The 12,265-nt window shown below is 45.0% G+C and overlaps 1 protein-coding gene across 1 annotated transcript in view; it reads right to left on the reverse strand.

Annotated features, from left to right (window-relative positions):
* Positions 1-2,196: 2,196 nt before the first annotated feature.
* The window catches only part of LOC139438384 (patatin-like phospholipase domain-containing protein 4), a 53,689-nt gene continuing 43,620 nt past the window's right edge, over positions 2,197-12,265 (reverse strand). Inside the window, exon 7 of the mRNA XM_071213500.1 lies at positions 2,197-2,386. Within this exon, the coding sequence (XP_071069601.1) occupies positions 2,345-2,386 (42 nt within the window). The 3' untranslated portion in view covers positions 2,197-2,344. The remainder of the gene's footprint in view (positions 2,387-12,265) is intronic.

The following is a 12,265-nucleotide window of genomic DNA, read 5'->3' on the forward strand; positions in this document are numbered from 1 at the left end:
AAGCTCAAGGTTTTGGACTTTCACTGGAAACACTGTGAATTCTACTTATCGCTTATGGCCATTTCTGGCTCAAATTCAGGCCATAGACAGATTGGAATAGAATAATAAGAGCTTAATCATTTTGTTTATTTTTAATTTTTTAGTGTTAATAGTAGAGAAATGAAGCACACATTTGAATTTAATAGAAATACTCATTGATAATGATTTCCTTTAGGCATCATTGAATTTTCTCATTTAATCAATAATTTCATTAGTTTTGTACTGCTTTGTTCAGCCTTCATTTCCATGTACATATACATGGATACACAATCAGCTTGGTTTTTGCAAAACATTAGTTCCTGTCAAAAACTTTTTGCTTAATTTTTATACATCACATAAAAGTCCATGTTGATTTCCTATCAGCATGTTATCTTTCCTATGATGCATTATTATTTAGGTATGAAACGTTGATCAATGACCACAACCAATCTATCGATTCACTCCATGATCTTGTAGGAAAGTTCTTTGTTGGTGACAGTGCTTCTGAACTTCAAAAACGTCCTTTTCAGCATCTACAAGTCCTGGTCTTTTCTCTGCCTCTTTAGTTTAGCACATGGGTGGGATATAATAACGTATCAGTACACCTTACAGGGCAACAGTGAAACCAGAGCTCAAGGAGAATATTCGGGACATTTCCCCTACACTTGTTGCTAATACCCCCTGTAGATAAGATATCAAAAACCTTGGCAGCGCCCGGCACCTACTGCAAAACCTGCAACCACCCAGCTCCTGGCATCTACTGCAGAGCCTACAGCCACTCAGTGCCCATGACCTACTGCAGAGCCTGTAGCCACTCAGCACCCAGCACCTACTGCAGAGTGTGCAACCACTCAGCACGAACTGCAGAGCCTGCAACCACTCAGCGCCCAGCACCTACTGCAGAGCCTGCAACCACCCAGCACCTACCGCAGAGCCTGCAACCACTCAGTGCCCAGCACCTACTTCAGAGCCTGCAACCACTCAGCACCCAGTGCCTACTGCAGAGCCTGTAGTCACTCAGTACCTACTGCAGAGCCTGCAGCCACCCAGCGCCCAGCGCCTACTGTACAGCCTGCAGCCACTCAGTGCCCGGCACCTACTGCAGAGTCTGCAGGCACCCAGCACCTACTGCAGAGCCTACAACCACCCAGCTCCCAGCACCTACTGCAGAGCCTGCAACTACCCAGCTCCCAGCACCTACTGCAGAGCCTGCGGCCGCTCAATCACCTTGACCCCATCTGCCTGGAGTGGGGCCAGATCCCACAGGTTCAGGGCGATCCTCTAGAGATTTCCTGCAAGCTTGGGGCCCAGGCCACCTGCACTGCTGAGCAACTGGCTACCCATTCGGGGTTTCCCACCACCCCCTCACATTCTATAATTCACTAGAATGACTCTCAGAGCTCAGTGAGAGCATTATATTGACGATTACAGCTTTAGTGTAATAAAAGGGTGTGAATTAGAAGAGGCCCAAAGAAGAGGTCGTGGAGGGTCTCAGGTGCAAGCCGGATGTCCTGGAATGCATCACCTCCTGGCAGAGAAGCCGCAGATCACCTAGAAGCTCCCTGGGGCTTCGAGCGCCCCAAGTTGATACGGGGCTCTCCTCACTCGCCTGGGCATGGTGGGTGGACTCCAGGGCCCCATGGCGAGCTCACCCCGTAGCATTTCCTCAAGAGTCCAGGAGGTGGGCCAAGATGCCGGATAGGACAAGGCTGGAAGCCCCGAGCCCCTAATCCCCCGGCTGTCCTCTCTGGCAGGGGGTGGCCGGCCCCACCTGCAACGCTCAAGTGTGGTCCTGGCAGAAGACTCCCCTATCTCAGGAAGGTCCAAAGCTTCAGAGTGTATGTCCCTGCAAACCAGGGACAAGGGCCAGCCCAATTTCATTATGACACACCACGGAAAAGTAGTGAAAGGAAACTAACAGATCAGGTGGCATCTCCAGGTGAAATTTCAGAATGTTTTCAGGGGAGAAAACGTGTGTGTAGCTTCTCTGGCTCTTGGAAGAAGGTCTTCCCCTACATAAAACTGAGCCTCGCTTTACCTCCTGAAATATCCCTTATCTTTATCCGCGAGCGCGTTTGACTAACTTATTGGCCGGCGCATTTCCATCTCCCTCCTGAAGTAACATTTGAAGATGTTTCTTCTTTTTTATATAGAAGAATTTAATTATTCTCTCAGTGACTCTTTGCAATTCTTATAAACTTTTATTTTTTAAAGCTTTAGAGTTTGGCAAGCTCACACAAAAAAATCCTCTTCTAGTATAAATCATCTTGTTCTCAAGTGGATTTAAACCTTTTTCAGTTCAATTATTCTTCTGTCCTTCTAATGGTCAGCCAACTTCAAGAATGGGATGTGCACACCTAAACAATTTCTGTAATAGAAAAAAAGCTGATTGAGACTTTGGTGCCCAAATCCAAATGGTACTTTCCACTGAGAAGTCTACAATGCCTCTGATACATATTTTAGGATTAGAGAATAAGCAAACCAAAATCTGCTCTGGTTTTTGGATTTGCTTTGAAGAGGAGCCTGGATAAATTATTTTTACAGGAAAGGAAACAAACAATTGTTGGGCAACCATCATTTCCCGTGCATTTAATTCTCCTAACAACTTCAAAATAAATCTTGGAGTTATTGGATACCAAAATTAGAGCCAAAATGAAGACATTTTGGTTAGCAAGTTAGATGACTTATGCGTGGCTAAGAGAGGATGTGTCTTTTTGTAAAGTCCCAGCCGTTGTGACTGTACTGTCACTTATTTTCTGTAGGGGAAGAGTTATGGTTAACTATTAGGTCCCTGATGTTACAAAATATTAGCATTTCTGCACATCTGGGAGGCTGTTTGGGGCCGCTGTGCTATGTATTGGAATAAATGGCCTGCCTGCAGGCGACATAGACAAACCTTTGAAACATCTCTCTTGGAGAAGACAAGAGAAAGGTGGAGTTACAAAGATAAAAACAGCACAGTCATTTTAGAAATCCAGATTTAAGAGGGGAATAGATTTGACGGCATGGTGATGCTTGATTAAGATATGTAATGAACTATTTTAATGTAATTAAAGATATAAAAGGGAGAGAACAAAAGGGAAAAATACTGGGAATATAGGTCACTCTCGTTTGCTTTTTTGAGACATAGCACTAGTAGCAGACTCTTGTCCATAAAAAAATCAAGACAGAAGGCAGTGTAGGAAGACTGATCTAAATGCAGCAATGGGCAGGCGGTGGTGATTGACGGGGATAGAGCCAAGGTAAGGAGAACGCAAAGGGAAATAGAGTGACAATAGACTTGAAGAAGATTCTTGGACTCCTGTAAAAAGACTGCATAAAGTTTCAGGTAAATTCCACAAATTTAGTGACAGTTTAATTCACTCACATTCTATGCCCTCAAGATGTAGTATATTTAATTACATTTTACAGAGAGTAATGAATCCAAAATTTATGTTTGGCAGTACCCTCAAGAAATCAACATTTCTCTTATTACATCTGCTCTGATAATTTGCTCATTTGACTGCACAAATGAGACTACATCTGACATGGAATTCTAGCTATATTGGATCAAAGATTTCAACTCGGCAGAGAGCCTGGAACATTCTAAGATTTCTCCCACTCTTACAAGTCACAGATTCCTAAGAGCATTTCCTTAAAAAAAAATGGAGCGATGTGATTTTTGGTATAAATTTTTAAATTTTCAACCAAATGATAGTGACACTCATGGCTAAGTTTTTGAGCCTTCTTTAAGCAGACATTTTATGAAAAGGCAACAGAATCGTAATACACAGTAAGAAAAAAAATCTTAGAGTAACACTCCTTTTGTTTTGTTTATTTTAAAAGATTTATATATTTCTCCCCCCTCGCTCTGTTGTCTGCTCTCTGTGTCCATTTGCTGTGTGTTCTTCTGTGTCTGCTTGTATTCTCATTAGGCAGCTCTGGGAATCTTCCGGAGTACGAGAGAGGTAAATCATTCTCTTGAGCTACCTCAGCTCCCTGATCTGCCGTGTCTCTTATTATCTCTCCTTTGTGTCTTTTTGTTGCATCATCTTGCTGCCGCAGTTCTCTGTGTGGGCCAGCACTCCTGCACAGGGCAGCACTCCTGCACGGGGCAGTACTCTGCACAGGCCAGCATTCCACATAGGCCGGCACTGCGAGGGCCAGTTCACCATACAGACAGATTTGCCTTCACCAGGAGGCCCTGGGCATAGAACCCTGGACCTCCCATATGGTAGACGGGAGCCCAATTGCTTGAGCCACATCGGCTTCCCTCCTTTTGATTTGAGAAAAAATATATGGTTTAATCTTAAAAGGCATGGTTGGAATGCCAAAGCAACCAGCAGTGTCCATTATCCGGGTGAGAGAAAGTAAGTGTAAAACGATTATATACATACTATAATTGCAGTGTGAGAGCAGAGTTTCCCCACTGGGGTACTAATTAGCTTTGGGGCCAGACAGCTCTGTGTTGTGTAGAAGGTTTAGCCACATCCCTGACCTCTAGCTACTAGCTGCCAGTAGGAACTGCAGCAGTCAGAACAATGAGAAATACCTTTAACCTTTGCTCCTGTGCCCAGAGCGGCACAATCCACCTATGAGCCATGTGTTAGAGTTTATAATCCTGCTGCTCCGGAGGTGTTTTGCTTCTTTCATTACGTATTTGTATCATTTGGAATCTCCTTCCCCTCACTTCCCAGAACATGTCAGCTCCAGGAGAGGAAGCACGTTGTCCATCTTGTTTGCCATAGTCGGTTTTAATAAACACTTCTTGAATAAATGAACAGAAATATAATCAAAATAAATCTACACATGCTTTTTTTTTTAAGTAGAGGAAGGAAGATGTGATTTGATTCATAATACAGTATGTTTAAATCCCTGTGAGTCCTTCTTCAGTTTGTACTACATGGCATTTTATCGATCTTGCATGAATGATTTTTACAAATAACATAAATCTTTGTCTTCTGCCCTGTCTCCTCTCTCTCTTATCGGTTTAGAAACTCAACTAATAGCCATTGCATACAAGTGGTGGAGATATAAGTAAGAAGCACAGTAGATAGTGTGATTGCTTTGGAATTTAATAACCGGATAAATCTTTACAAAATGTCAAGATATCTTGTCAAATGAAAAGGAAAAAAAAATGTTCATATACTTAAACTGGTCATTTGGCTTTGATTACTTTCCAATGCGATGCTCAGAGTTTTTAAATGATGTGTTCAAAATTGTGGGAAGGAATTAATGGTGAACAAGCTCAGATTTCAAAAGAAAATCAAATAATTAGGGCAGCTGCAGGACAAGCTACCCAAAGAAGCTGGAGGAGCGCATGGAAGCAAAACGAGGGGTCTGTGACTCTTAAAATAGGTACAAAATGATGTGACAATGGAGTTCTAAGCTAAATCTGAAGCTCGGGATGGGCAAGGCTCAAACCCAGAGCAAAACTCCCAGCAATATCTGTAAGAGAGGCGTTTGCTCAAGAAGGTGTAGATTAAGGGGCTGGCAGAGGTGGACACTCCAGGCAACTAGTGAAGGCAAGCGAGAGTGGGCAGCTGATGCTGGGGAACCCCAACAGCAGGTAAACTGGGGTGGGGGTGGGGGGAAGTCAGCCTGCACAGGTACTGGAGCCCAAACCAGGTCGAGACGGGGCACTGAGAGCCTGGTAGAATGAGGGGCCTGGGAGGAGCTGGGGAAACGGTCTCAGGAAATGTGGAGCTGGAGGTCACCATGTTGCCCAGCTCCTGCCTCGGCACACTTGCACCTGACTATGTGCTTAGAGGTAGCAAGTGCCTTCTGCAGCTCTTGGGTTGCTAAAGGGAAACTGTGTCCCTGTTGTGCTGGAAGAAAGAGCGGGAGGGGAAGGGGCAGAAAGTAGAGTGACATAAAAAACTTAGCTCAATCATTGTATTTCTACAGTCATCTTAAGAGTATAGTTTAGACCACTGCAATTCCACCGAGTGCATTTCTTTTCGTTCTTTTATGGACTCCACAATGTTCTGAGAGCAAAGAGCCTTCCCTAGAATTTTTTTAGACAGAATTCCTAGAACAGAGCACACTTCCCCTGTTCCCAGAACAGACAAAAAGCATGGCAAGCTGTAGCTCTTATGGACTGCTATCTAATAAGGATGATTTCCAGTCTGAAAGCACTGGTAGGGAAGCTTTCTACAAACCTAAGCTATTGTCAGTCTTCTCTGACCATACACAAATGCAGGTGCACTTTACGGAGAATAATTCTTTCCAAAGCAGACTCTTGGGACAGGACTTTCATCACCCTATGTCCCTGGAAGATGGCACAGCTGAGAGGTTTCCCTTGCGACATCTATTTAAGTCTTACTCCTTCACACGTCACCCTCTATAATTTGCTTCCTTCCCCACTGTTTCCCTAAAAGTGGTCTCTCTGTGGTCTTTGCGCTCATCACATAATTTCCACCCCCTTGGCCTCTCTTCCATTTGACTAGCTCCACTCTCGGGTCCCTGAGCCTTCCTCATTCTGCAGCTGCCCATCTCCAGCAGCGCCCCACAACTTGGGCGGGCTTCCCCAATCCGCTCCCAACTGCAGTTCCTCGGTTCGTTCCCTTCCCTGCTCTCCTTGCTCCCTCAGGGTTTCTTCTGGGAATTTGTCCATGATGCATCCCTTGCACTGGAATCCTGAGCCCCAAGTCAGTTCTGGGGGAACTCGAGACACCCCATGTCCTCGCCCATCTTTTTTTTTTTTTTATTGACTTTGTAATAATATTACATTAAAAATATATATGTGAGGTCCCATTCAGCCCCACCCCCCACCCCCCCTTTCCCCCCCCCAACAACACTCGTTCCCATCATCATGACACATCCATTGGATTTGGTAAGTACATCTTTGGGTACCTCTGCACCTCATAGTCAATGGTCCACATCATGGCCCATACTCTCCTCCATTCCATCCAGTGGGCCCTGTGAGGATATACAATGTCCGGTGATTACCTCTGAAGCACCATCCAGGGCAGCTCCATGTCCCAAAGACGCCTCCACCTCTCATCTCTTCCTGCCTTTCCCCATACCCATCGTCCACCATGTCCACTTTTCCCAATCCAATGCCACCTCTTCTATGTGGACATTGGATTGGTTGTGTCCATTGCACCTCTATGTCAAGAGGAGGCTCAGATTCCACATGGATGCTGGATGCCATCCTCCCATTTTCAGTTGTAATCATTCTAGGCTCCATGGTGTGGTGGTTGTCCTTCTTCAACTCCATCTTAGCTGAGTGTGGTAAGTCCAATAAATCAGATTGTAGGTGCTGGAGTCTGTTGAGGCTCAGGACCTGGCTATCACATTGTCAGTCCAGAGATTCAAATCCCCTAAATATATCTTAAACCCCAACATGAACTGCACCTCCAGCACATTAGCATGAAAGTCTTATGAAGGGAGATCCCATCTGAGTCCAGATTCATCACACATAAACACCATTTCCAAAGAGGGGCCATCTGACCTGGTAGTTAACCCCATCGGCCATGACCATAACTCCCATGGGTCTCTTTAGCCTTCAAAGGAACCAATATCTGGGGGTTGTATCTGCTTTATCTGTCTCTCTGACTCTGCTCAGTTGTGCATGAGGGCAATCCTTCTGCCAACCTCCAGACTCTTTTTTAGAAACTCGTAGCCATATAAACTCATTTCTCCTTTCCATTTCCCCCTTACTTTAGGTCAAACAGCATTTTAAAGTCATGTTATTTTATGTATACATGGATATTCTGCTGATCCACATTGAACCTTCCGTATAAGGTCCTTTTCCAGTTGCATCATCAGTTGGTAGTTGATAGTGGTCCCTCGTTGCCAGGGAGGCTCATCCCCGGGTGTCATGTCCCACGCTGGGGGGAAGGCATTGCATTTACATGCTGAGTTTGGCTTCGAGACTGGCCACATTTGAGTAACATGAAGGCTGACAGGAGGAAATTCCCAGGCACAATGTTGCTCTAGGCCTTGTTCTTATTTTAGGTTTATCAGCTCACAAGCATAGTCATTAGCATCAGGGGCTCACTGTTGAACCCTCACTCCCTCCCGGTCCCCGCCGCTGTACCTGGGAGACTGTCGCTGCTCCCCTAGGGACCACGACAGAGCACCACTGGCCAGGAACCCAGTACCCCCCCAGCTGTGGTTTTTAATTGTTGCCACTATGAGTATATCCAAACATTACCATGCACCTGGACATATGTTCTGTACAGCTCTCTGTCAGCCATATATCACCTGTCATTGGTATCCCATACCAGTATCCCTCCATTGCCATTGTTGAAACACTCTGTGATTCAGAACTCCCCGAAATTTGAAGCCCAATATAATGTCATGGTCCCTTACTAGGGAATGCCTCGCCCATCTTGGTATGCATCACCCCATCCTCAGAGCCATACAGCTTAACCCACTCCTGTGCCATGATCACCTACCACCACAGCAGTGAGATTCGAGCCCAAATGGATTCTTCAATGCTCTCCTTGCTCTAAAGCTGCCAGTGCCTGCTGAGTTCTTTCCAAAGGGATGTCCACACTTCCCCCATGGACTACACACAAAATCAAAACCATCCCCTCTAGATGACAATTTCTTAAGGACTTTGGTTTGTTCATCTGAATTTCCTTCTTCTCCTACTTTGCGCTGGGCCATATCAGTTGGAGTCCAGAGGCAGGACTGGGGAGAAGGATTTGTTTAGCTCTGATTTACATTTACCTGATGTAGCAGTTTGATATAATTGATGAATTCCAAAAATAGATACTGGATTATGCTTGTAATCTGATCTGTACCTGGGCATGATTATGATCAGGGCATTGTGTTCCCACCTCTTGGTGGGTGGGGACTCACAGATAAAAGCATGGTAAAGGACAGAGTTGAGGGCTTTTAATGTTGGAATTTTGATGTTGGAGTTTGATGCTGAAGACTTAAACTGGAGCCCTGGGAAGTCAGCTCACAGAGGAAAGAGAAGCCAGCCCCAGGAAGAGAAGAACCCTGAACCCAGAGTGAAGCAAGCCCCAGAAATGCAGGAACCCAGGAAGCTTGAACCCTCGTAGACGTTGGCAGCCATTTTGCTCCACATAGACTTTGGTGAGGGAAGTAACTTGTGCTTTATGGCCTGGGATCTGTAAGCTCCTACCCCAAATAAATACCCTTTATAGCACCCAGAAGATTTCTAGTATTTTGCATCAGCACCCCTTTGGCTGACCAATACACCTGAGATCCAAGTTGAAGTTGGGAAGATCCCTGTTTCCTGGGGAGTCCTGCTCCTAGACTTCTGTCCCCTCATGCGGGGGGAGTGCCTCATCTAGTCCCAAGTAGGTGGCATTAGCCAATTCTCTCTGAGCTGAAGCAGGGGAAGAGGTCCCACATCCACCTGACGCCTCTGGGTTTAGGCTTGCCCCCCAAATAACTGTTCTGACAATACTCCTGAGCCTTTGCAGCTCTTCAGTCCTTTAAGATGTCGTCCAAACATATTTACCCAGAATTTTCCATTCTTTTCGGTCGAGAGGATCAACTTGAATGACCCGTGACAGAGAAAGGAATTCGTTGATTTCTTGTCACCCCCATTACTTGAATTCAGACCCCTCCAATCTCTTAACAGAATTGTACTAATTGCTGAAGATGGTTAGGTAAGACGTTTCTTGTCCCAGCACATCGGTCTCAGAATTAATTTCCTGCAATACAAACGACACCTCGTCCTTCCCCACTCAGAAATCAGCAGAGTCTTTCTATTGTCAAAGGAGTGGTTACCAATTCCTTCGGCGGGACCATGAAAGTTTCCGAGATTTGCCCCAGCCTCATCACCCACTGTCTGCCACCATGTGGCTGGTGCTGCTGATAAAGGACCTGTGCGTTCGCAGGACGCTGGCTGTGGACACCTGCCTCCAGACACCTGCCTCCGCGCTCCTCCTCCTGCCCAGAGTGACGTCCCCTCCTGCTGCCTGAGCCCGCTCGTCCATGAAGCAGACCTTGGTCCCAGGCAGGAGCGCTCTCACTGCTCTCTCTCCCCTTCCTTGGTCCCTCTGCAGGCCGCCTTGTGTTTGGAGCTCGTTAGCACCATTTCTGTGGCCTCTTCTCACCCCACAGCCCCACCACGGTGCATCCTATGTGGGGAGGGATCTGCCTTCAGCCTTTCAATCTCCCTTCCTAATATCCTAGTACATATGCATTAACATGCACGTGCCTTTTGAGCAGCGAGGAAAATTTCAATGCAGTTTGGTGTCACCCTCACGGCAGGTAACTAAGAAGGAGTCAACTGAACCAGGTGCCAAAGAATCATATGGCGTGGGAGCAATGGATAAAAGAGCGAGCCTGAGCAGAGGGAGATTTTTAGACTGGACGTTGGGTGAGACACGAGGTGCTGAAGAAAAGTAAACCCAGTCTTTTTTTTATTTTTTTATTTTATTTTTATTGATTTTGTAAAAATATTACGTTGAAAAAATATGAGGTCCCATTCAACCCCACCACCCTCACCTCCCCCCTCCCCCCCCCCAGCAACACTCGTTCCCATCATCATGACACATCCATTGCATTTGGTAAGTACATCTTTGGGCATCTCTGCACCTCATGGTCACTGGTCCACATCATGGCCCACACTCTCCCCCATTCCATCCAGTGGGCCCTGGGAGGAAACCCAGTCTTAGAACTCTCTTCATACACCTGTTAGGAGGGAGAGAACTCAGGCCCAAAGAAGGACAGAGAATGCAAGTGTCCAGCGCAAAATGAGTTTTGGCAGGGATGAGGCTGTAATGCAGGGCACATTGGAACTGAGGGCAGAGTAGGTTAAATAAGGGTTACTCTGGGTTGTTTGTCCATCTTAAGCAGCCACAGCTCTCCGCATTTCTGGGGCAGAAGCGGGAGCCTGCCGGCAATGTTTAACAACTGCACGGCATAAACCCAGAAAGACAAGGAGCATTTGAGTCAAGGAAAAGACAGGAAAAACAAGTCTCTCAGAATGAGCATCATTTGCTATAAAGAAAGCTAACTTTGGAGCACCCACTTAAAGCTATAGGGAAGGAAAATCCTGAATCAGGTCTAGTGAGCAAGAGCTGGCAAATGGCAATCGATTGTGGACTTCCCCTTATTTCTAATTTCATATCATTCTCAAGCACTGAAATCAGTACGGTGTTTTGTTGTCTTTAATAATTGCAATCATTTGAGAGTTCATACATTTACTTGTGTGACCCTACTCCCTTTAAATCTGTTTTTCCATAAGATCTTAAACTTTGCATCCAAAAAGTAATATACTGGTTATATGTTGCAGTTGGGGATGTGCTCATATATTGGCATTTACTCAATGTTGGGTGAGTATATGAATGAATGAAAGGCTAATGGAACATTACATGAAAATTTTTCACCTGCATATCTCTCTTCCCCAGCTCCTTCCTGTTCAAATCAACAGAGAAACCGGATTTATTTTCTTCTTGACTATAGCATTGTTATCTCAATTCTGTTCATAAATTTTTCTGTGAGTACTTAATTTTAGAAGACGCCTAAACAAATATCAAATTGGTAGGCTAATTACTAATAATATTAGTATTTAAGCATATACTCACAGAGTTTTCATTTATACGTGTCAATCTCACTTATGGCTGTTGTCATCTCTTTCTGAATTATGTTTAACTTTCATGCTCTGTGCATAACAGACTCTTTTTGAAACTTGCCAGTTAGAAATATGTCTGCTTACGGAGAAATTTAGCATTCTTTGCCTTCAGAATTTATGAAACATTTGGAAAACTGGCAAATTCCCTTTCTTTAAAATGTGGAAATTATTCTTCATTGTGATCTCCATCCTAGAACTACATCTCAAAAAGGGAATATTAATTCAAATATCACATTGAGCTGATCATTTTAGATGGTATACCTGATGTGCGAAACAATGCTACACATTCCCCTCCCTTTGAGCATGAGCAAGGAAATTCAATAAAGTGGAGTTTCACAAATCAGATTAATCCCACACAAAAACAGCACCTATTCTACTCAACACAAATAGTGTGAGGGCATGTGGTGACACTTGAGCATATTTCTACTCCCCTCTTAATTACTTCAGCTCAGACATAAGAACTCCTGAGAGGATCAGCATAAACAGTCTCCAAGCTGTAGTCTGTCTTATGGATTTGAGGATGGATTAGACTTGAGTGGCTTCTCCCCTTCCAATTCGCTCCTCCTCTGCCACCAGTTAAACTTTAGAGTCCATCTTTGGAGAAACCGGGTAGCAGAGCAAGTTTCAAACGCTTGCCCAGCTGGACGCAGTAAGAGTCACGAGCTTCTTCCCACCTTGCAATGAGAGAAAAAGGAAAGC

Source organism: Dasypus novemcinctus, chromosome Y, assembly GCF_030445035.2.
Source record: "Dasypus novemcinctus isolate mDasNov1 chromosome Y, mDasNov1.1.hap2, whole genome shotgun sequence".
Lineage (NCBI taxonomy): Eukaryota > Metazoa > Chordata > Mammalia > Cingulata > Dasypodidae > Dasypus > Dasypus novemcinctus.